Source organism: Callospermophilus lateralis, chromosome 10 (genome assembly GCF_048772815.1).
Source record: "Callospermophilus lateralis isolate mCalLat2 chromosome 10, mCalLat2.hap1, whole genome shotgun sequence".
Classification (NCBI taxonomy): domain Eukaryota; kingdom Metazoa; phylum Chordata; class Mammalia; order Rodentia; family Sciuridae; genus Callospermophilus; species Callospermophilus lateralis.
Genome location: NC_135314.1, coordinates 49,359,852 through 49,382,680, shown reverse-complemented (window position 1 = coordinate 49,382,680; position 22,829 = coordinate 49,359,852). Strand labels below are relative to the sequence as shown.

At 36.8% G+C, this 22,829-nt stretch overlaps 1 protein-coding gene across 1 annotated transcript in view; it reads left to right on the top strand.

The window, feature by feature from the left end:
• Atp13a4 (ATPase 13A4) overlaps positions 1-22,829 on the top strand; it is a 124,541-nt gene that overhangs the window by 64,486 nt on the left and 37,226 nt on the right. Inside the window, exons 13-19 of the mRNA XM_077110334.1 lie at positions 4,101-4,170; positions 11,984-12,118; positions 14,691-14,867; positions 15,924-16,081; positions 16,701-16,889; positions 18,834-18,895; positions 22,357-22,507. Of these exons, the coding sequence (XP_076966449.1) occupies positions 4,101-4,170; positions 11,984-12,118; positions 14,691-14,867; positions 15,924-16,081; positions 16,701-16,889; positions 18,834-18,895; positions 22,357-22,507 (942 nt within the window). The remainder of the gene's footprint in view (positions 1-4,100; positions 4,171-11,983; positions 12,119-14,690; positions 14,868-15,923; positions 16,082-16,700; positions 16,890-18,833; positions 18,896-22,356; positions 22,508-22,829) is intronic.

Genomic DNA, 22,829 nt, shown 5'->3' with positions numbered 1-22,829 from the left:
AAAGTTTTATCGAAAGAATATATCAGAAACTAATGAGAATAGTTGGTTAAGTGGAGAGGAAGAAGATGGTGGAATCTTTATACTATCTGCATTTTTATATAACATTTATTTTGAGACACACATTTTTTTAAAAGGTCAGATAGAGGAGGATGAGTCATAAAAAAGAACCAAGGCCTGGGGATATGGCACAATGGTAGAGCACCTAGCATGTGTGAGGCACTGGGTTTGAGTCTCAGCACCACAAATAAATGAAATAAAGGTACACTGACAACTAAAAAAAAAAAAAAAAAGAACCAAGATCCAGATGTTGTATACCTGTAGTCTTAGTTACCTACTGGGAGGCTGAGGAAGGTCTTGAACTTTTGGCTCAAGTGATCCTTGCTCTTTTTTATGCAAGTGGTAGCATAATTATCTTGCTTTGTACCTTGCTAGTTTTAAAACATTATTAGTGCCATGTCTTCAGGCTGTTGTCATGTGAGCACATGAGAGATTCTTCATTGTTTTTATAGCTGCCTATATCAACGACTTCTAAAGGAACCTGCTAAGGACTTTCAAATCTTTATATAACTCAATTCCAAATACTTTTGAGTTCCAGAATCATATACCCCACAACCTATTTGTCATCCTTACCTTGATATCCTTTTGAATATACTTTAAATCCAGCATATTTGGTGAGGTACCTCACTGACCGTTCAGTTGCACAAGCCAGAAATACGTTCTTTTTCTCCCCCTCTCCATCATATGACAGGTTCTACTGATTTTCCCATCCCACCCCTATTGTGGTTCAACTTACCACTGTCGCACATCTGGCAATCTCTCTCCATCTGCTATCCAAACATCCACCCTTGCTTTCCCTTAAACCACTCTCCATGTAGTAGGCTGAGCTAAGGTTTAAGATGCCAAAGAGAACATGACCAGTCCCATGCTCTCAACACCAAAGAGCTTCAAAGTATTTCCATTGCTCCTCTTAGGATAAACATCTAAACCTTATTCTGGCCCTTAAAGCTCTGCCTCAGAAATTCTCAAAATTCTTAGCCTCCAGAATCCTTTGTATTCTACCCCCCCCCACTTTCCATTTTGTTTTATTTTATTTCTCTTTCCACATTTTTTATTGGTGCATTCTAGTAGTACGTAATGACAGGATTTGTAGTCACATATTCACACATGCACCCAATATAACAATATAATTTGGCCGACATCACTCCCCAGCTCTTCTCCCCTCCCTCCCTTCCACTTACCCCAGGGTCACATTCTTCTACTGATCTCCCTTGATCTTTATGAGACACCTCCTGTCCCACCTTTCATTTCCTTTTCCCTCTCTGGTTTCCACAAATAAGAGAAAATAACACTCTCCTTCTGAGTCTGACTTATTTCACTAAACATAATGGTCTTAAGTTCTATTCTTTTTCCTACAAATGACATACTTTCATTTTTCTTTGTGGTTAAATAAAACTCCATTGTGTATATACACCACATTTTCTTTATCTATTCATTCATCAACAGATACCTATGTTGGTTCCATAGTTTGACTATTGTGAATTATGCTGCTACACAGGTATGCATATATCACTATAGTATGATAATTTTAATTCTTTAAGATAAATACCAAGGAGTGATATAGCTGAGTCATGTGGTCGTTCCACACCTAGACTTTTGAGGAAACTCCATATTGATTTCCACAGTAGTTGTACTAATTTACAGTCCCACCAGCAGTGTTAAAAAGTGCTTCTTTTTCTCCATATCCTCTCCAGCGTTTATTGTTGTTTTCATTCTTGATGGCTGCCAATCTGACAGGTGTGAGATGAAATCTTAGTGTAGTTTTGATTTGCATTTCTCTAATTGCTAATGATGTTGAACATTTTTTTTAATGTTGGCCATTTGTGTTTCTTCTTTTGAGAAGTGTCTGTTTCATTCATTTGCCTATTTATTAATTAAGTTATTAGGGGTTTTTTGGTGTTAAGTTTTTTGAATTCTTTGTATTTCTAGATATTAATCCTCTCTCAGAAGAGTATCTAGCAAAGATTTTTCTCCCATTCTGTAGGTTCTCTGTTCACATTCCTAGTTGTTCCTTTTGCTGTGCAAAAACTTTTTAATTTGATGTTGTCCCCATTTATTAACTCTTGTCATTATTTCCTGAGCTTTAGGGTCCTATCAAGAAAGTCACTGACTGTTTTATATTCTTAAGAATCACTGAGGATCTCAAGGAGTTTTTTTTTTGTAGCTTGTATCTAAAAATATTTATCATATTAGAAATTAAAACTCAAAAATATTTATTAATTCATTTAAAATAGCAATATTATCTCATATTAACATAAAGGTTTTATTTTTAAAGAAAATAAGCTTATTTTCTGAAGTAGAAAAAATTTAGTAATAAGAATGTTGTTTTTTCACATTTTTCCAAATCTCTTAAATGCTTGGCTCAATAGAAGACATCTAGATTTTTATAACTGCTTTTATGTTTAAGCTGCTGTGATATTATACATCATTCAGCCTCTGGAAAACTCCACTATACATTTATGAAAGGATGAAATTTAAAAAGGCAATTGATATCACAGTATTATTATGAAAATAGTTGTAACTTTTCGGCCCCTGTGAGTTCTTGAAAACCCAGAGGCAGTCCCAAGTGGCTCTCTGAGGACCACAGCTCCTCCTATACTTGTGACTGATGCACTTGTGTGTTTGCCTTGTCCTGATGGTTTGTATCAGCTCTTAATTCACTTCTGCCTCAATTCACCCAGCCTCTCCCTGGCTTCCTGCCTTCTAGCCCCACGAGTCTGTTCCCTGAAGCATGTTATTTTTTCTCCCCACAGAACACTTGGACATGTCACCTGGATTTGTCCTTTCTTTTCACCCTCTTGATTTGCCCTCATCCCCCTGACTAAACAACTCCTACTCATGTCTTAGCTTCAGCATGACTTCTTTTTTGCAGTCAAGATTCTCCTTGATTCCCTTTGCCATGTATTCTCCAAAAGCACCTTATTTTTCCTTATTACTAATTGTAATTATATACTTATGTATGTGATGACTTGATTAAAATGTATTTCTCTCAGTAGGTTATAAATTCCCTGATGCTAAGAACCATATCTCTGTTATGTTCCATTCTGTCTCATTTCTTAGCAACAGACCTGGCATTTAAAGGCTGCACAATACACGTTTATTAAGTGAATGCAAAAATGAACAAGAGAATAAGCTAGTAGCAGAACATTCTTTAACTTTGTCCTATTCTGTTAACCATCCTTTTTTTAAAAAAATATTGTTTTAGTTGTAGATGGACACTGTATCTTTATTCTATTTTTTTTTTTAATTTATTTGGTGCCAAGTATCAAAACCAATGCCTCACACATTCAAGGCAAGTGCTCAATCCCTGAGCTAAAACCCCAGCCCCCTATTAACTATTCTTAAGCTGTATTTATCAGATTTGTAAATAATTTGAAACTTGGAGATTTAGGTACAAAATCATGATTAGAAAAGGAACCTGGTAAGTGATTGGGAACTTTAAACCCTCAGAATCAGGTGGAGGTCTTTCACACAACAATTAACAATTGTTAATTCAATATAATTAACAATATAGTTAACAATCCTTAATTCAATATAATTATATAATATTTTTCTTTTTTCTCATTTTGTTGATTCACTCTCAATGTCCCATACATTTCATACATTAGAACAACAAATACTACAAGGAAATAGCAGGAACCACTCCATTCTTTATGAAGTTATAGATGAGGAACTCTGATATGGAGTTCCAAAAGCCCCAAAGCAGGAATAATGCTTCGAAACAGACCTGGAATTTATAGGCTGCTCAATACATGTTTGTATTTACCCACTTAAGGAACTGTATATATATTTATAGTTTTGAAAAACTCTTCTGGGTGAAGAAAAGCTTGTTGGGAAATTCCTTTCTGCTAAAGAACACATACTTCTTATTGCTGAAGATTCTTTTCAGGTGATTCCTTAGCTGCTCAGTCTTTTATAGTCCTTTATATTCAGCTGGCAATCAGACAGCACTCCCTTTTTGCAGAGGTTAGCACCTTTCTGTGTAATACCTGGGTCCTGTACTCAAACAAATAATCCTTTTTCTGTTTTCCCTTCCTTTGCAGCAATCTGTAAAACTCCACCATCTAGTTGAATCACATAATAGCATTACAGTCTCTGTATGTGGGAAAAATGGTAAGTTTCATTATTTTAGATCTATGTGCTATCCATGTAGAATCAGAAAAATACTTGAATTTGTGTTTCTGATTGTTCCTATTACTCCCGTATTCATATGCATCTTTCTTGTATATTTGCTTATAGGGAGGAGGAACTTGAGGTCTTTTCGCTTTAGGAAAAAAAATCCTTGCTGATGGAAATAGAATTAACAAACTCAAAAACTGAACATCTTTATAGTGGACATTTGACAAATATTAACATATGTATACACTGTGAAACCATGACCAACATGAGGATAATAACCCCTTCCCATAATCAGGCACTTTTCTGCTTTCTGTAATTATATATTAACTTCCACTTAGGAAGTTAATATATAATATACGGTGTTGTATGACATGCGGTTTTACCTTTTATAATACATTTTGGACTACTTTGGGGGGATTAATGTTCATAATTGTTTTGAGATTCATCTATTTATTAAGTGTATCAATAGTTCATTGTATTCTTGAGAGTATCCCAGTGTAAAGATATGGCAATTTATCCATCCGTATATCTGCTAGTGGACATTTAGGTTGTTGGTAGTTGGGGCAATTACAAATGATGCTACTATGAACATTTGAGTATAGTTCTTTGTAGGGGCACTCATTTTTATTTTTTGTGGGAAAATACCTACTCTTGAAATGTCTGGATATGTGGTAAATAGATATTTAACATTTAAGAAGTTGCTAAATTGTTTCCAAAATGGTTGTGCCATTTGATGTTCTCACCAGTTCTGAATGAGAGTTTCAGTTACTCCACATTGTTGTCAAAACTTAATATGGTCAGTTTTTAAAATCTTAGCTACTTTCATGTGTGGAAGTATCTCATTGTTGTTTAGTTTGAATTTCCTTACTGACTAATGACCTGGGACATCTTTTCAATTGTTTATTTGACACTTGTATCTTTTTTGGTCAAGCATCTGTTCAAATATTTTATTATTTATTAGACATATGATTCACAAATATTTTCTCTAAATGTATGACATCTTTTTATTCTCCTCACAGTATCTCTCATAGGGCAGATGTTTTAAATTTTAATTGTCTAGTTCATCAATTTTTTTTCTTTTGTGGATCCTACTCTTGATTTCATATCTAAGACATCTTTGCCTAATTCAGGGTCACCAATATTTTCCATATTATCTTCTAGAGTTTTATAGGTTTAAGTTTTCCATTAATTATAAAATTTATTTTTGTTTTGGATTAAAGTTTTTGTTTTTGTCTTTGTTTGTTTGTTTGTTGTTTTGTTTTGTTTTTTTTTTTGCAAGCGGTAGCTCTATACTTCATGCCATGTATTGAAAAGAGTATCTTTCTCTAGTAAATTACCTTTGCACACTTGTCACTAATCAGTTGTCCATGAATGGGAGGGTCTATTTCTGGATATATATCCTAGCTTTTGTATCTGTTTGCTTGTCTGTATACCAGTGCCACATATTTCCTTTATAATAAATTTTGAAATAGGGTGATATTTCACGTCTAGTTTGGTTGGTTTTTTTAAGAGTTATTTTGATGTTTTGGACCCATATCCTTTTCATATAACTTCTATAGTCAACATGTTAATTTCTTTAAAATAAATGAGATTTTGATTAGAATTGTGTCTATTCCACAGATCAATTTGTCTAAAACTATTGATTAACAAAATTGGATCTTTTGCCTTCTAAATGTGATGTATTTCTCCTTTTATTTAGGTCTTTGGTTGCACTCAGCAGTGTTTTGCATTTTTCAGTAACACCTTATTTCTCAGATTTATTCTTAAGTAGCTCATATTTTTATGTTATTGTGAATGTTCATATAAGAGGTTGTGAGGGGAATGGGAAAATAAACAAGGAAAGAAATGAATTACAGTAGATGGGGTAGAGAGAGAAGATGGGAGGGGAGGGGAGGGGGGATAGTAGAGGATAGGAAAGGTAGCAGAATACAACAGTTACTAATAGGGTATTATGTAAAAATGTGGATGTGTAACCGATGTGATTTTGCAATCTGTATTTGGGGTAAAAATAGGAGTTCATAACCCACTTGAATCTAATGTATGAATATAATATGTCAAGAGCTTTGTAATGGTTTGAACAACCAATAAAAAGGAAAAAAAAAGAAAATTGAATTACTAACCAGTAATTACAGTTCTCTGAATGTAATATTCTCAGTGGATTTGTATCAATTGTCTTGGAGCATTTGGGCATATGAGTTCCAGTAATGTAGCTAGATTGTGAAATAAAGAAAATTAAGTTCTGATTGATAGATTAAAATAAATAAATAAATATTTAATTGTTTATTGTCTAGCCATTCCCTCATATGCACCTGCTGATCAGAAGGGGTTATTATCTTCATATTTACATACTGAAGAAGGAGCCTCTGCAGGTTTTTGCAGCTCTCCTAGGGTAGTGCTCTCTCCGATGTAGAAGATCCTGCAAACTTCTTCATCTCCATAGAATCTCCTCTGGGCTCCTACCTCAGGGAGTCCTCTGAACTTCGAGCTCCCCTTCCCTGCAAAGGGAACTGTAAACTCTTCAATAACAGTAAACTAGACAAATGCAGACCACCTTCATTCGTTTCCCAACTTTGTTGTTTGATGTTCACTGTCCCCAAACCGTTGTTTCATATATTTTGTATGGTTTTTGGTTGTTTCCAATGGGAAGATAAATCTTATTGTTTTTATTCCATCCTGCTTGGAAATGAATTTTCACATTTAAAAAATATTCTGATCATTTTTTTGTTCTAACTTATAATGATAAAATACTTTGAGCATATACAATAGTAAGAGAATATAACCATGAAGCCCCGTACCTATCACCTAGATTAAATAATTACCAACTTGTTGAATCTTTTTTTAAAGTTGTATTACCAATTCTTTTACCCTAGATTATTCTGTAACTATTTCAAATATCATTTCATTTGAAACAGCGTGTAGCTTTAGTATATAAAGACCTCTTTTTAATTCCCTTATTATTTAAAAACCCCTTCAATGTTCAAATCTGTCAGTTATATAGGCAGTGTTCAGATTTCTTCAACTGAATCAGTGTGTATCTATACATTAATGATAGAATTTATAATTATATTATATATTATTTTGTGTACATATAAGATAATTGTAAATATGTAAAAATATATATGTTTTAATATAACATATTATATATACATTTTCCAAATCAGGATTTCCATATCCTGCAATTGATTATGTCTCAAGTATATTTCAATCCACAGGTTCTCTCCTCCATATCTTATTTTTGCCTTGCAAATTTTTTGCTGAAGAAAATAAGTGATTATATGTTATTTGTTAGACCTAGAGGCTTTGATTATTGGCAAAAATAGTCTATGATTGGTATTGTATAGTGAAAGCACATAACATCTAATTGTCATATTTTTGTAGTGTTAGCAGACATAAATGCTCATGTCTTAGGTTTATTATTTCATTAGGAGCTGCAATATATTAGGTGGAATTTTTCTGTTCTGTAAGAAAAACTACTCCCCTTAAGTATTTCAACACTCTGAGATTCAGTTTAAGCTTTCAAAATAATGGGCTGATCATCTAACATCTCCCAAAAGCTTTTAATTTTTCAGTACTATAATGTTAGACCTGGTTAGTACATTTCCATCCATTACAGTTCTTGTTCTTGTTCGCTCAAATTATTCCATTTTTAGCCATTGAGAACCTCTTCAGATTGGCTCCTGAGTTCTTTTGACATGACCTCAATAGTCATTGAGACTTCTGTTAAACTCATTTGGACAATTCGTGACCAAACCTTGACAGGTTCACTTTTCCTGGAAGTCTGTAGATACGGTGCTTAGAGACTCAATCAGGGTTAGGAGTGCTCATTTTTATGGGGTGAGTCACTGTTGGTGGACATTTTCAGAAGACATTTTTAGTAAGTGATTTTTAAAAAATAAAATGCAAGTTAAATATAATATGAGTTCATACTGACATTTCCAATTCTAGTTTAGAACTACAGAATTTTTTAAAATTTTTTTATTGATTGTACTCATGTTTCCCTTTCTTCTATATTAAAAGTGTTTATTCTCAGTGATGGGAACAAATTGGTCATTTGCTTTATCCTATTATATACAATAATCTTAGAAAAACAAACCAAAACACTCAACATCAATATGATTCCTAAAACATCTTAAGATACTTATAGATTCTTTCTCACTGCTTTTATGATATTTCATTAGAAATGTACAAATTATATATTTTTTTTAAAAAAATTATGGTTTAAATCACTCAAAATAGTTCTGGGTATGTGGATTTAGGCTAACAATTTGATAGAATCATTAAAAAATATTTTTAGTTGTAGATGGATGCAATATCTTTATTTTATTTATTTATTTTTATGTGGTGCTGAGGATCATACCTGGTGTCTCACACATGCTATGCAAGCATTCTACCACTGAGCCAAAACCACATTTGGCTCATTTTACTTTAGTGTTAACTTTTTGGATCATTTTGCTCATTTTACTTTAGTGTTAACTTTTCAAATTTATTTTTGTATTATCATATATAAATAATATGCAAAATATCCTCAGGGTTTGAAAGTCAAATCCATAAGAAAGATGATATTCAAGGGAGTCTATCTTCTTCCCCATTCTCTCTGCCTTGTGTCTTCATTCTCTATAATAATTGATAAATTGATAAATAATTTGATAAATTATTATTCTCTGTAATAATTGATATGATAAATACCATATTTCTGTTTGTTTTCTACTTATTATTATATCTAAAAATAGTCAAATTGCATATGAAAATTTTAGTTGATATAATACATACAAAACAAGATATATAAATTTATATTGCCATTATTTTAGGTAAACAAAGGAAGACAAAACATACTGAATCATTTTTCCTGCTGGTACTTTACATGCTTAACTGTTCCCACGTCTTTTAATAGCAATGTATATAGGTATTCTTCATTTGTTATTTCAGCATAGCACTCTGTTGTGTGGAGGAACTATGATAATTCAGTTTGTGCTGTGTTGAAGAACTTTTAGCCTTTTACTATTATAAATGTTGCTGAAATAAAAATACTTCTGCATATATTGTTTTATATTTTTTTACTATATCTTTGGTATAGATTTTAAGAAGTAAAAAAAAAAATGCTACATTAAAGAACAAATGCATGTGTAATTTGGCTAGACCTATATTGCCAGATTGCATTTACACCAGAAATGTGTGAGTGCCTGTTTCCTCATAGTCTTGCCAACAGAACATCCTGGAAAGTTTCTATATTTTTCTACTCGAGTAGATGAGCAGTGTTATCTTTTGTATATTTTCTCTACTTTTTAAAGAAATAATTTAAAACTTAGAGCAAAGTTTCAAGAACAGTTCAAATAACTTTTTTCCAGAGAGTTTAAGAATAAATTGCTGATATGTGATGACTAGGATGCTAACATTGGTTAGTATATTGTTCTTAAAGACAAGGACATTATTCTATGTAAACTACAGTACAAACAAGAAGCCAATATTGACGCATTACTTCCAACTAACCGTCAGATCCTATTCATGTTTTGCCAGCTCTTGGACAGGGATCCAAGGTCGCTGAATGCCTTTGTTTGTCATGTCTTTCTAAGATATTTCAATCTTGGCTTTTATGACCTTGACGCTTTGAATTCTGATAATTTTGTAGAATGGACTTGTTTGACGTTTCCTTTTAGTTAAATTCAGGTTATACACTTTTGTCTGGCAAATCACAGACACAAAATTGTGTTTTCACAGCTTCCTCTAAGGTGGTACATAATTTCAATTTGTTCTATTGCTGATGATGTTAACTTGGATTACTTAATTAAATGGTGTCTGCCAGGTTTCTTCTTTGTAAATATGCTCCTTTCCCCTTTGTAATTAATGGTTATTTTGTTGAGAGATATTTTGAGACTACATAAATAGACCATCTTCATCAAATTTTCACCCACTAGTTTTAGTATCCATTGATGTTTCTTGACTAAATTAATTACTTTGATACTTGCCAAATAGCGATTTTCTAATTTTATCTTCCTTTCCTAATTATTTAATTGCCATTTTGCTGCAAGGAAAAACTATCTTTTTCTCATTTATTTATCCATTTACTTGTGTCATTATGGATTTACAAATCCCTATTTTATTTGATGGCTATCGTTCTTTATTTTCATTATTCCCTTGGATGTTAAAATTGTTACAGATTTAGGCAAAAGGGCTCTTTAAATTGGCTTTTTAATAATGCATCTCAGTCATTCTTTGACCATTCCCTACTTAATGGCACAGAAAATGTTCTAGACTATATTATACTTTTTTGGCCCACCCTTGTAATCACACCTCTCTCTAAGGAACCTTCATTCTTTTCAGGGGGAATTTAGAAGACAAAATTTGCACACTAGGTGTGTTCTTACTATTGGGGTTTTACTGTACTTAGATGCTCTCAGAGGAAAGAACTAGAGAATATATGTATAAATGAGTAGATCAGCAAACACACATGTATAAGATAGGTAGATGGATGGATAGATGTTTGCATATATATTTATATATCCTTGCTCGTTTACCCCTATATTATTTTTGTATTACACTGAGGTATACAATTCTTTTGTTGTTGTTCTTTTTAGTTATACATGACAATAGAATGTATTTTGACATGCATACGTGGAGCATAATTCCCATTCTTGTGGTTGAACATGATGTGGAGTTTCACTGGTCGTGTATTGATACAGGAACATGGGAAAGTGATGACATCTCCGATTCTAAGCCACAGCGTTCAGTGCAGTGTTCTCTCTTTCTATATTTGTAATTTCCTTCCTCAAGTGAGGAACCGCGTGCTCATTAACCTCAGCGGTCTACTCATTTTATCAATCCTGCCTGATTGTGACAAATCTCCCGTCATTGATGATGTTCACATTGCCCCTCCCCTGACTCCTATGGGGACATGTTTCCATCCTGATGACTCCGACACCCCACAGGAGGACCCTGCTAGGCTCTGCTCTGTCAGAGTCAAGGCTCCAACACCCCATGGTGGCTGCTGCCCCACCCCATCCAGACCACTGCATGGATGCTTATTTTTCTTACCTCCATAATGACTTTGGGATTGAATTAGGAAAGAAAGAAGTAAAGATAGTCAGGCAATCAGGAAAGAAGGAAAGAAGAAGAAATGTTCACTTCTCTCATTATGACTAAAATTGAGCACATTTTAGACATTTAATGCACCATTTGTGTTGTGTTTTATGTGTGTGTGAGAAATCTATTAATATCTAGCAATTTGTTACACACTTAATTCCTACACATCTATTTTGGCAGGGGTGCTAGAGATTGAACTCAGGGGCACCCGGCCACTGAGCCACATCCCCAGCCCTATTTTATATTTTATTTAGAGACAAGGTTTTCACTGAGTTGCTTAGTGACCCACTTTTGCTGAGGCTGGCTTTGAACTTGCAATCCTCTTGCCTCAGCCTCCCAAGCCGCTGGTACACATCTCTTTTTAGAGACATGGTCTCGCTAAGTTGCTTCAGGCCTTGCTAAATTGCTGAGGCTGGCTTCGAACTCATGATCCTCTTGCCTCAGCCTCCTGAGCCGCTGGTGTTTTAGGCATGTGCCACTGCACCCAGCAAAATATCAATCTGAATCCATCATTTCTTTATCTTGGCTTATTTATGTATTTTTGCCACACGAAGGTTTTGATTTTATGTAGTTTATAAATTTTGGCTTTTGTTTTCAGATTTTAAATCCAGGTTGAAGAATAGCCTCCATTTCAAAATGCCTTGACTGCTTTTCCATTGATCTCCAACTTAGAGATGCGGGTTGTGTTTTTGTGGGAGAATAATCTGACTCTATCTCCTCACACTTTCAGCTGGAGTCCAAGAGCTGGAATCACGCTTCCTGGTGCCTGGAGATTTATTAATTTTGACAGGGAACAAGGTGCAAATGCCATGTGATGCCATTCTGATTGATGGCAGCTGTGTGGTAGATGAAGGCATGCTGACAGGTACAGTTGCATCTGCGCAGCCCTAGCCTCTGTGGGCTGTCCCAGGCTCTGCCCTACCATGGTCCCTCCTCTTCCTGTAGCTGAATAGCAATGACTCTCTGCTAAGCGCAGGTTGCTGTGCTGCTTCCACATGCCATGCTCAGTCCTGTTGAGGATGGATCTGGGAGTTCAAATTAAAGGAGCTCTCTATGTGCTAAGTGCAATCATTACTTTATGCATGTTATACATTTCCTTCTGGAATAAGGATTTTTACAATCCTCTCATTTTACCTTAGAAGATCGTCGGGATCATTAGATCTTTCAGAATTGTCTGACTTTTAAGTTTAGTACTTTTATGTGACATACGTCTTGAGACAAACGTGGAGGGTCTGAAAACCATCACTGACATCTTGAAACCCACAGGGTCAAATCTGGCCTTGACTGAAATGTTAAGAAAAGCTCATGAAGGAGCATTCAGCAAATGCATTACTTCCAAAATATACACCGAGTATTTTGGACTGACTGCATTACATTTTTATTTATTTATTTTTATTTTTTATTTTTTTTAAGAGAGTGAGAGAGGGGGAGAGAGAGAGAGAATTTTTAATATTTATTTTTTAGTTTTCAGCAGACACAACATCTTTGTTTGTATGTGGTGCTGAGGATCGAACCCGGGCCGCACGCATGCCAGGCGAGCGCGCTACCGCTTGAGCCACATCCCCAGCCCTGCATTACATTTTTAAATAGCAGGCTAAACAGGGAGGAAACTTAGAGGTCCTTTCACCTCACAGACAAAACAACTGAGGTCCAGAGAGAAGTGACTTGCTCCAGTGAGCACTGCTTTGATTTCTCACCGTGTAACATAATAATGACATGTTGTGCTAACATTTCTGTAAGATAAAAAAGAACCATAAAGTCTTTCTCAGAGATGAAATAGGGGTCAGGGAAAGCACATGACATATTGTAGTTCCTATTAAAGGTCATATCAAATCCATTGCTCCCACGGAGGACAGAAAGGCATGAAATGGCAACAAGAGCATATCCCCCCTCCTTTGTGAACCTACAAATAAAGGATCTGCCAGATCATGGCAGGTCAGGGTTTGTTTGGTTTTTTTATCCCCTCAAGAATCTATAATTCATAAAAAAATCCCTAAGTGCAGGGACTTTTGCAATGCCAGGTACTATTTTCCTATGAAAGCCATCCTTGCATATGAGAACGTAACTCTGACTTGATTCTGCTCACTCTGCTAAGACCAGCAGAGGATGTTCCGAGCTCGTTCCTCGGAATAGTCACAGTTGCTGTCACATCTTCATTCCTCATCTCAGCCCACTGTAGTCGGCTCCTCCCACCACACTGGCACTCCTTGACAATATCTCATTGACAAATCCAACGGATTCTTTTAAGTTTCCCCTCTTACTGACCTCTCCATTGAAGTTGACTCTTCTGACCATCTCTGCTTCTAAAGACTCTCTTCTCCCCAACTTTCGAAGGCACTGCTCTCTCTCCAGATTCTTCTACCACCTACTGCACCTGCTCCGCTGCTTCTCTTCCTCTGTCTCAAGTGTTGGTGTTGCTCAGAAATGAGTCCTGGTCCTTCCTCTTCTCACTCTATGCTTGACTCTTAAGTAATCTTGTTTCTTTTTGTGCTTTCATTTTTATGCCTATGAGCTCTGACTAAATACCTCTAGACAAGACCTCCCATCAGAACTTCAGATCCAAATAAATATCTAACTGCACACATGGCATCTCAACAGGGTTATTTTCTACAGGTAGTTCCAACTCATGGTGGACCAAAGGCAATTCTTCCTCTTCTTCTGCAATCCCTACTTTGATGAATAATGCTGCCCTCTGCTCATCTCCAAAGTCAGGAATCAGGAGGCTGTTTTAAAGTCCTCTGTCCTTGTGGCCTGCCTATGTAAAAATTCCCTCAATGTTTGTAGCTTCTTACTTCCTGACTTCTTGAACCCAGTACTACCTTTCTATTCCCACTGCCAACTGCCATGGTTCAGAACTCATCTGCTGCAGCCGGCACTCCTGTGATTATTTCCTAGCTGGATGTCCAGCCCCCAACTGCACCAGACTTCAACTCCTCCCCCATACTGTGGGCTCCTACAGAAAAAAAGAGTATGCTCTCTTAGGGTACTACTCTCCGCAGTTCACCATCTCTCCATCCTCCTTCACCCCCCAGTGCCTCCAGAAAAATGTTTGGGCACTTAACTATGTTACCTTTGGGATCCTGTTTAGCTCCTATATGGCCTTCATGGCCTCTTTATCCCCGTACTCTGCACTCTAGATTGCACACCGTGCTTTTCCCTAATCAGGTATTTCTAGACTATTATACCATCCATGTTTGATTGGCAATACCAATAATATTTATGTTAGGACACAATGCTTATTTGTTTACATGTCTGTCTCCCACTCTAAACTAGAGATCTCTTAATAAGTACTACGTTTTCTCATGTCTCCAATACCTGGGGTTGTGTCTGCCACCGGTTGGCTCACAGCAAGTGTGTGAGGGGTGATAAGTGACTGCAGGTATGATTTACGTGGGTGAAGATGTCCTGCCTCACTATGAGACGCTTGTTTTCTGTAGGAGAAAGTATCCCGGTCACCAAAACTCCATTGCTCAAGACAGACAGCTTGGTGCCCTGGAAATTGCAAAGTGAAGCGGATTACAAACGGCACATCCTCTTCTGTGGAACAGAGGTCATCCAGGCCAAAGCAGTGTGCTCGACTTCAGGGACTGTGAGAGCAGTGGTGCTGCAGACTGGTTAGCATCCCTACTCCATGTTTTTTTCCCCCAGGACTAAGGATTGAACCCAGGGGTGCTGTTACCACTGAGTCAAACATCCCCGACCTTTTTGATTTTGAGACAAGGTCTTACTAATTGGCTGAGCAGCCTTGAACTTGAGATTCTCTTGCCTCAGCCTCTCAAATTGCTGGTGTTACCAGTGCACGCCATTGAGCCTGGCTTGTGTTGTTACTTTTAATGAAATATTTCTATTCAGTTTGTCTAATGCCTTAAATTTTCGAGGTGAGGATCAATTTTTAGTAACACACCCAGTATATGTAAATCTATGTATTTTAAATGCCAATTTGCTAATTTAACTATGGCATTTGCATTTTAGTAATAACAATAATACTGATGACAGTAATCACTATGTGCTTTGCAGTTTATAAACTATTTTCACACCTCAAAGCAGCAGAGTAGCTGCTCCCCCTGCACCACCACACTTTGTGCATGAACATTCTGAGGCTACACAATTCAAGTGAACTTTGAAAAAATAACACAGCCAGAAAATGACAGAGCTGGTCTTGAAATTCAGGTCTTCTAACCAAAATCTCAAGTTTATGTAAGGTTAAAAACTGAGAGCTTAATACTGAAAATTATTAGAAAAGGGAGTATTTATTGGACCATTTAATTTTAATTCAAGTGAAGGGTGTGTATATATGTGTGTGTGTGTGTGTGAGTGTACTTTTATATACACACACACTCATGAGGCATTCTTTAAAACAAAATTGTATTTGGAAAAACTGTGCTCTGCCCCCCCCCCCCCCCCCCAGTATGTGGCTTCTTGGGTTTGGAATGCATTGACATTGGAAATAGAGGGAAGAAAGGCCAGAGAGAGAACTGGGCTCTGAGGCAAGTAACATATTTCCATTCCAGCAATTATGTGTTTCCCCAATTACCATTTCACTACCATTGGATTTAAGCACTATCTAAATGTCTCTAGAGGAAAAATAAAGGCCGTGTTGAGGTTTGGAAGAGCATCAGCAGTTGGATGTGTCCTCCCCAAAAAAGTGAGATGTGTGTTTGCCATTTCAGGATTCAACACTGCAAAGGGGGACCTCGTGAGATCCATTCTTTACCCCAAGCCAATGAATTTTAAGCTCTACAGGGATGCCATCAGATTTCTACTGTGCCTTGTAGGGACGGCCACTATTGGCATGATCTATACTCTGTGTGTCTATGTGCTCAGTGGGGTAAGCTCTTTGCTCTTTTGTTAGAGATACACACTCACTCTTTTCTGTGTGTTTTATGTTCTACATGTTGACCTTATTCAAGGTTGTAGTTTCCAAGCCTGGGAAGCAAAGCAAAACTCTGAAACATGCTTACAGGCCCCCAGTTCCCCAGTGGAAACAATTGATCACTAAGTTCCATGATAATAGTTGGGTCCTGTGGGATTGTGTGATAAAACAATTTACTTATTGAAACACCAACATGCTTCTACTCTTGCACGCTTTTCCTTCTTTTCTTTACACCATTTTTTTTTCCATTTTCAACATATTCATTTCAATAAAGTAGTAGTTTGTAGCTATTAAATGAGGGATTTTCAATAAAATCAGCTTCCCAGTGTGGGTGAGGTCATAGTAAACTGGCGCATTGCTGTTAGCAGCATGAATTATTATGAGCTTTTTCATTGCACTTTGGAAAAAGATATTGAGAACCATAAACCTGTCATGTCCTTTGACCCACTGATACCATTTCTCAGAATTCCACCTAAAGATGTAAAAATAATAAACAAGGGCAAAAGTCATTTGCACCAAGTTGTTCATTGCTGAATTGTCCATAGTAGCTAAAGAATGGGTATCTATCTTCCAGGAGTCTCCTGAGGAGGTGGTCAAGAAAGCCCTTGATGTGGTCACCATCGCAGTCCCTCCTGCCTTGCCTGCTGCCCTGACCACGGGCATTATCTATGCCCAGAGGAGGCTGAAGAAGAGAGGTATCTTCTGCATTAGCCCGCAGAGGATCAATGTGTGTGGACAGTTGAACCTTGTCTGCTTTGACAAGGTACGTGCCCCCTCCTCTCCCTTATCACTGTTTTTATCTTCATGGTCATCAAGGAGAGGGGCTTTTACTCTTTTCTGAGGCAGGAAACACAGGCTATGGGTACCTAACTTCATTTTACCTCTGGATGGGTATGTGACCTGGAAAAGGTCACATACGTCTCTTGGAGCTTTCAGATTCTGGCGTTTAGGGAGAGGGGAGTCGGTACTGAACAGATGAGTCTTTTGGGTCCTTACAGCTTCATTATTTCATGAAAAAAAATGAACTAAAATAGGATTATTTCCCTAGGGGTCAAAATCTTCATATAAAAATCCAAAATTTAAGCCCTTTGCTGTGACTACTGCTTTATCTCTAATGCTTAGAACATTGCCCGGCAATATAGTCAATGTTCAATAAATATTTATTCAATTAATGAAGGAATAAAAAAGAAAGAGCTTATTTAAATATGTTTTACTATAAGGCTTGATTACAATAAAGCCCTATGGCAAACTCTAATTTTGTGCTCTTCTCTGTAGTTTATTGCTTAAAATTTTTCTTGGTTATTTGCCAGTTATTTCCAATCAGCTTCTTATCCCACCTCCTCTTGAGGGCTTAGTTTATTTGCACAGTTTATACACACATAAGCTGGGGAGGGGGAGATGGATTGAAGACAAGATGGAAATGAAGGGTATCATAGACCCATGAATATGGGCCAAGGCATGGCAGTAGGACTGCAAGAGGGTATGACAGGACATAGTTACTGGAAGAGACTGTGGACCACGTACCTAAGACATTTTTACATGGTCTTTTGCAGCATGGAGCCATTGAAGGCCTTCCTTACTGCCATTGACTTCTTTCCTTTTAATTTATTTCTTTTATTGTGCTATAAGAAACAGAATATAAATGGTTATCACATTAATCATTATGAGTGTATAATCCACTGGCATCAAGCATACTGTTCTGAAACCATCATCATCATCCATCTTGAGAAATTTTTTCATCTTCCCAACCTCAAACTCTGCAACCACTAAACAGGACACTGAAGAATTAATGGGATTGGAGCTGTATTTTACAGTTAGTGGAATCACCAAGATATATCCAAATGAAAAGTTGACATGGCTTCTGCCACCATTCAATATCATTTGGTGGATCAAACTAACATTGTGAGGTGAAACATTCTTTTAAGAGGTCATATCAGTGGACTTGGAAAAAGACATAAGAGTAGGAGAGATAATGGTGACCTGGATTTGAATAAAAAGGGCAATAGTTGTAAGTCATTGGCATCCTTATTAGCTCTACCTACAATGCTATGTATTAAATTAAGTACTTCATATAATCTCATTTAATCTTTATAAGGCTTTGTGCTGCTGATCATGTTACAGATAAGAGCTCTGATATTTAGAGCTATTAAGTAGTATTCCTTGTCCTGTAGACGGAATTTGGACTTAGTCTGAATTCTTAGACATTATACTGTACTGAGAAAAATAGCAACACAAACCTTTTTACCTACTAGGTGTCAAACAGCAAACCATTTCTCCAGAGTAATTTTACAAACATTGCACTGTAGGTAAAAAATTCTACTTCATCACTTATTTCTGGTGACATACTTTTAACTTCTACTATAAAAGCTGAGACTCATCTTAGAGCTCTTACAGTCTTCCCAAGGACTTACCCTCCATTCAGTCTACCATTAGATCTTCAAAATAGCCCTCTGAGGGATGTAACGGACATACAGTTTTCTTCCTTTTACCATGGAGGATACAAAAGTTCACAGGGATCAAGTGCCAGCTTGTCATAACTTATTTAAGTCCACCGAAGCTTTTGCCCAAGACTCCAGATACTCACTTTATCATGGCACTCTGCAATAATGTGCTTGAGGCATGTATTTCTCCATTAAAGAAAACCTGACCTACCCTCACTGGGGGCCGGCGAGATCTCAGAGTAATCCGAGTATTCGTTTCTGTTTAGACAGGCACCTTAACAAGGGATGGCTTGGATCTCTGGGGAGTGGTACCCTGTGATAGGAATGGGTGAGTACCTTCAACTAGTGCATTACAATTTCTCTTTTTCCAGAATTGCATGTTTACTCTTGAAACTCAATGGAGGCATTTGGGTTGCGGCTTTGGTCAACAGTGGTTGCCATCTATTCATTTAATTCCTCCTCTTGGGTTCTTTTAGGCCTTCCTAAAACATGCATATTTTCCCCTACTTCCTCCCCAAGACCATGCCCTCACAAACCCTGGAGAGAACACGGAGGTCTGGATATCACATGCAAATCCTTGCTGAAATGTAGTTGTTTTCACCATGTTTGTTAGAGGCCTGACCTTGGTTGGTCAGTAGAAGTAATCTGGATGGTACCAGGACACTGTCTTGCAAAGAGGTGGCATTCCTTGTACAAACTGCAGCCTTTTAATGTGCTGGGTGGGAGGAGCACACACACTGACTTTTGGACCCTGAATTTCAGGACGAGGAACATCTGTGGGTCCCTACCTAGTGTACCTATTTTTCTTAGTATTGGGATTCCAGGAACTCTTCCTTCTGGGTTCTAGAAACTCCTAAGTCCTTTTTCCACTTTTTGTTTTTTCAAGGAACGACTCCTTTTGGCAGTTTTGGACTTTGTATATGAAAGATCTGCACAAACCTCTCCTTCAGTCCTCTTATGACCACTATGAGTTTTCCTTTCTGCCTGCCATTTCACCCCAGGAGACATGAAATGCATTTGACATTTATGAAAGTGGAAGCATTTTTCCTCTAACATAATCTAAATCATAAAGCATTTTATACATAAATAGTAGGTTGTGGTTCTTTTGCATGTTATCCATGAAATATTTTAAATTACTCATGGTTAATACATCATCATATTTAAATACCATTTGTAGACAAGTCTGTTTTCTCACTTAAAAAATTATTCTGGTGCTTCTCACCACTTTAGTCTACAGAAGAAACCTTTACTGGTGTTAAACTTTCTAAAGAACTTTTCATTTTATCTAGAGGATGCATTTGAATATATACTGGGGTTCCTTATTCAAAGTGTTTTTCTCTCTGTTTCTACAAAAAGGTATACATATATTCAAATATGTGCACATCTTTAGAGCAATCTGTTTCTCCTTTATATTTGTATCCCCAACGTCACATCAGTGAATCAAGTGCACATAGTAGGTGAACAGGAAATGTTTATTCAAAGGAACCAAACATTTTCTGTTTTTTGAATGTCCTATTTGTGAATTGACATCATTTTATTTCCCAAACTTAAGAAAATCTCAATTTCTAAAAGTAAACTACTACCTTTAAATAAAAATATTTGATATAAATTTTAAAGTTACCACTTGATCAATTAAACCTGCCTCCCTCATTCCTTCCCTTCATTCTTTCCTTCCTGCCAAAAGGTCAAATTTGGCTATAAATGAGAAAAACAGCAATCTAAAATTTAAAAAAAAGACAAATTTAATTAATGAAATGTAGTTAAGGAAAGAGTTTTTTTTTTCATTTGAAGTGGTGATTTTATTATTTTAAAGTAGGTTTTCCTTTAAAAGTTCCATATAATGCAAACAGAAAACATGGTTATCAGAAAAAGGACCCCCCCCCAAAAAATCACAGAAATCACCTATATCGTCTATTCTCCCTATGCATTTTCTTTTTAATTTTTTAATTAATTTTTAAAATTTATATATGACAATGGAATGCATTACCATTCATATTACACATATAGAGCACAATTTTTCAAATCTCTGGTTGTATACAAAATATATTCACACCAATTTGTGTCTTCATATAAGGAAAGAGATTGAAATTTTAGGTAAGAAGTCAGTCCCTGACTCATAGGTTATCAGACATCTTCTTGTTAAAGATCAGTTCATCTCTGTTCAATCTCATCTTTTCCAAAAAGGGTGGGATTCATGTGCCAGATACATCAAGTCATTGAAGGGTACCTGGGCTTGATAAATTATCAATACTCAAAAAAAAAAAAAATATCAGAACAGGAATGATAGAGAGTTCTATGTAATTGGTGTGCTAACCAGAGCCTGGTTTGATTGCTGGCACTCAGAATTTTATCCTCAGAACTGCAGACTGATAATGAGAGTATGTGCCACTAAAAAACCAAGATCTTCTTTTTCAGATCTGTACTTTACTTTTCAGTGTGAGCTTAAGCTTCTGTGTCAACAATATTGCTCGTGATGTCTTCCTTTTTGATATTTACTAAAATACCACGGGGCATGTTGTAAACCACTGAGAGAACTTGTTCTTTCGACACATATTAATGGGTTGGACCCAAAGAGTCAATAATAAGCCAAGAAGTGTTTGAACTTTAGTGTGACAAAAGGAAGCAGGAAATTCAGTGTCCCTATTATTCAAAATAATAGGCTTATTCTAGAGCCCACATTTTAATATGAACTATAACAAAACTTTTCTAAGAAGGAAGCTCTATAAAGGTGAGAGTCTGGGAAAACTGGCATTGGAGGAAGAGCTAGAGGTGTCTCTGTAACTCCAGAGGAAGGCTGGATTGGGGGAAGGGATAGAAGAATTGATCCACAAATTTGAAAGAAGTTTTCATGGGGAGGAGAGACAGCAAGTAAATTCTGACTGGCTCCAAGAAGCAGATTTTGCCTCTATGTAGGGAAAAAACTCCTGCCCTTCAAATACCCTGTGGATCTGAAATACTGCTTTGCAAACCAATTATCCTGCTGCACATGAAAGCAGAGGCTGATCAACAAGGTTGCAGAGGATACCCTCCTCGAGGGCCTAAGACTGAATCCAATAGCTCACATGCTGAATTAGTGGAAGAATTCTGCACATGGCATTTGAGTTGTATTTCCATAGATTTCACATGAGGCCCCTTTCCATAGGAAATCCTGGGGAGAATGGAGGTAATAGGAACATTAAATGCCAGTGTTGAAGAGAATGCCGGGATCCTTTTCAAAAATGTTTTTAGGGTTCATTTCTTCACCATTATAACCTTAAAGATATCCGGGAACCAACTCATTCATTTCCTGAATGTCTACTGGGGGGTCAAACATTCTGTACATTGACAGAGAGAGAGAGAGAGAGAGAGAGAGAGAGAGAGAGAGAGAGAGATGGAAGACACAACCCTGCTCTGAAAGATCGATTGAGGGAGATGTACCTATACACAACTAGAATAGGAATGAGTCTGTTCTGTCCTCAAGGTTAGAAAAGAAGTGATCTGGTGGTTAGGGTGGGAGTGAGGGGCAGCACTTCTAGTTCTAACTACACCTCTTCAATTAAATCAGTCCAAAAGGAACGAGAAAGAGAAAGAAAAACAGGGTTGCAAGACCCTCAGAAAACTTTCTCCTGTTCAGCAAACTCACCTAAGGATCATGGTTGAATGAAGCACTATTAATCTGGGGAGATTAGAGAGTGGGCATGTGATGCAACAAAGCTTATGAATTTTTTTTTTTCTGAAAGATGTTAACCTCTAGAAAACTCCATTTTTTGACTTGGGGACAGGACTGCAGCCCTTTCTCTTTTCTCCTAGCTTCCAGGAAGTCCACAGCTTTGCCTCGGGCAAGGCTTTGCCATGGGGACCTCTGTGTGCAGCCATGGCCAGCTGCCACTCTCTGATCCTTCTCAATGGGACCATCCAGGGAGACCCTCTGGACCTCAAAATGTTTGAGGCCACCACCTGGGTAAGCCTCTGACCTTCCGAGAATCTAAGCTTCTTCAGTTGCCAGCGCAACACAGCCTCTGTCACAGCCACCTAATATTTACAAATAGTGAGGTTTCCAATATGGAGTAAAGGGAAAACTAGTGTAAGGCTAGTCATCTCATCTGTACAGTACAACTAATAATTGTATCTACATTGTAAAATTACTGTGAGGACTAAATGAGATGGTATATTAAAAAATACTTGGCACACTTTCCTGGCACATAATAGAAGTTTCATGGTATTACAATGTAATTGTAATTCATATATAATTCCCAACTCATTGTACTGTTCTATGTGCAATG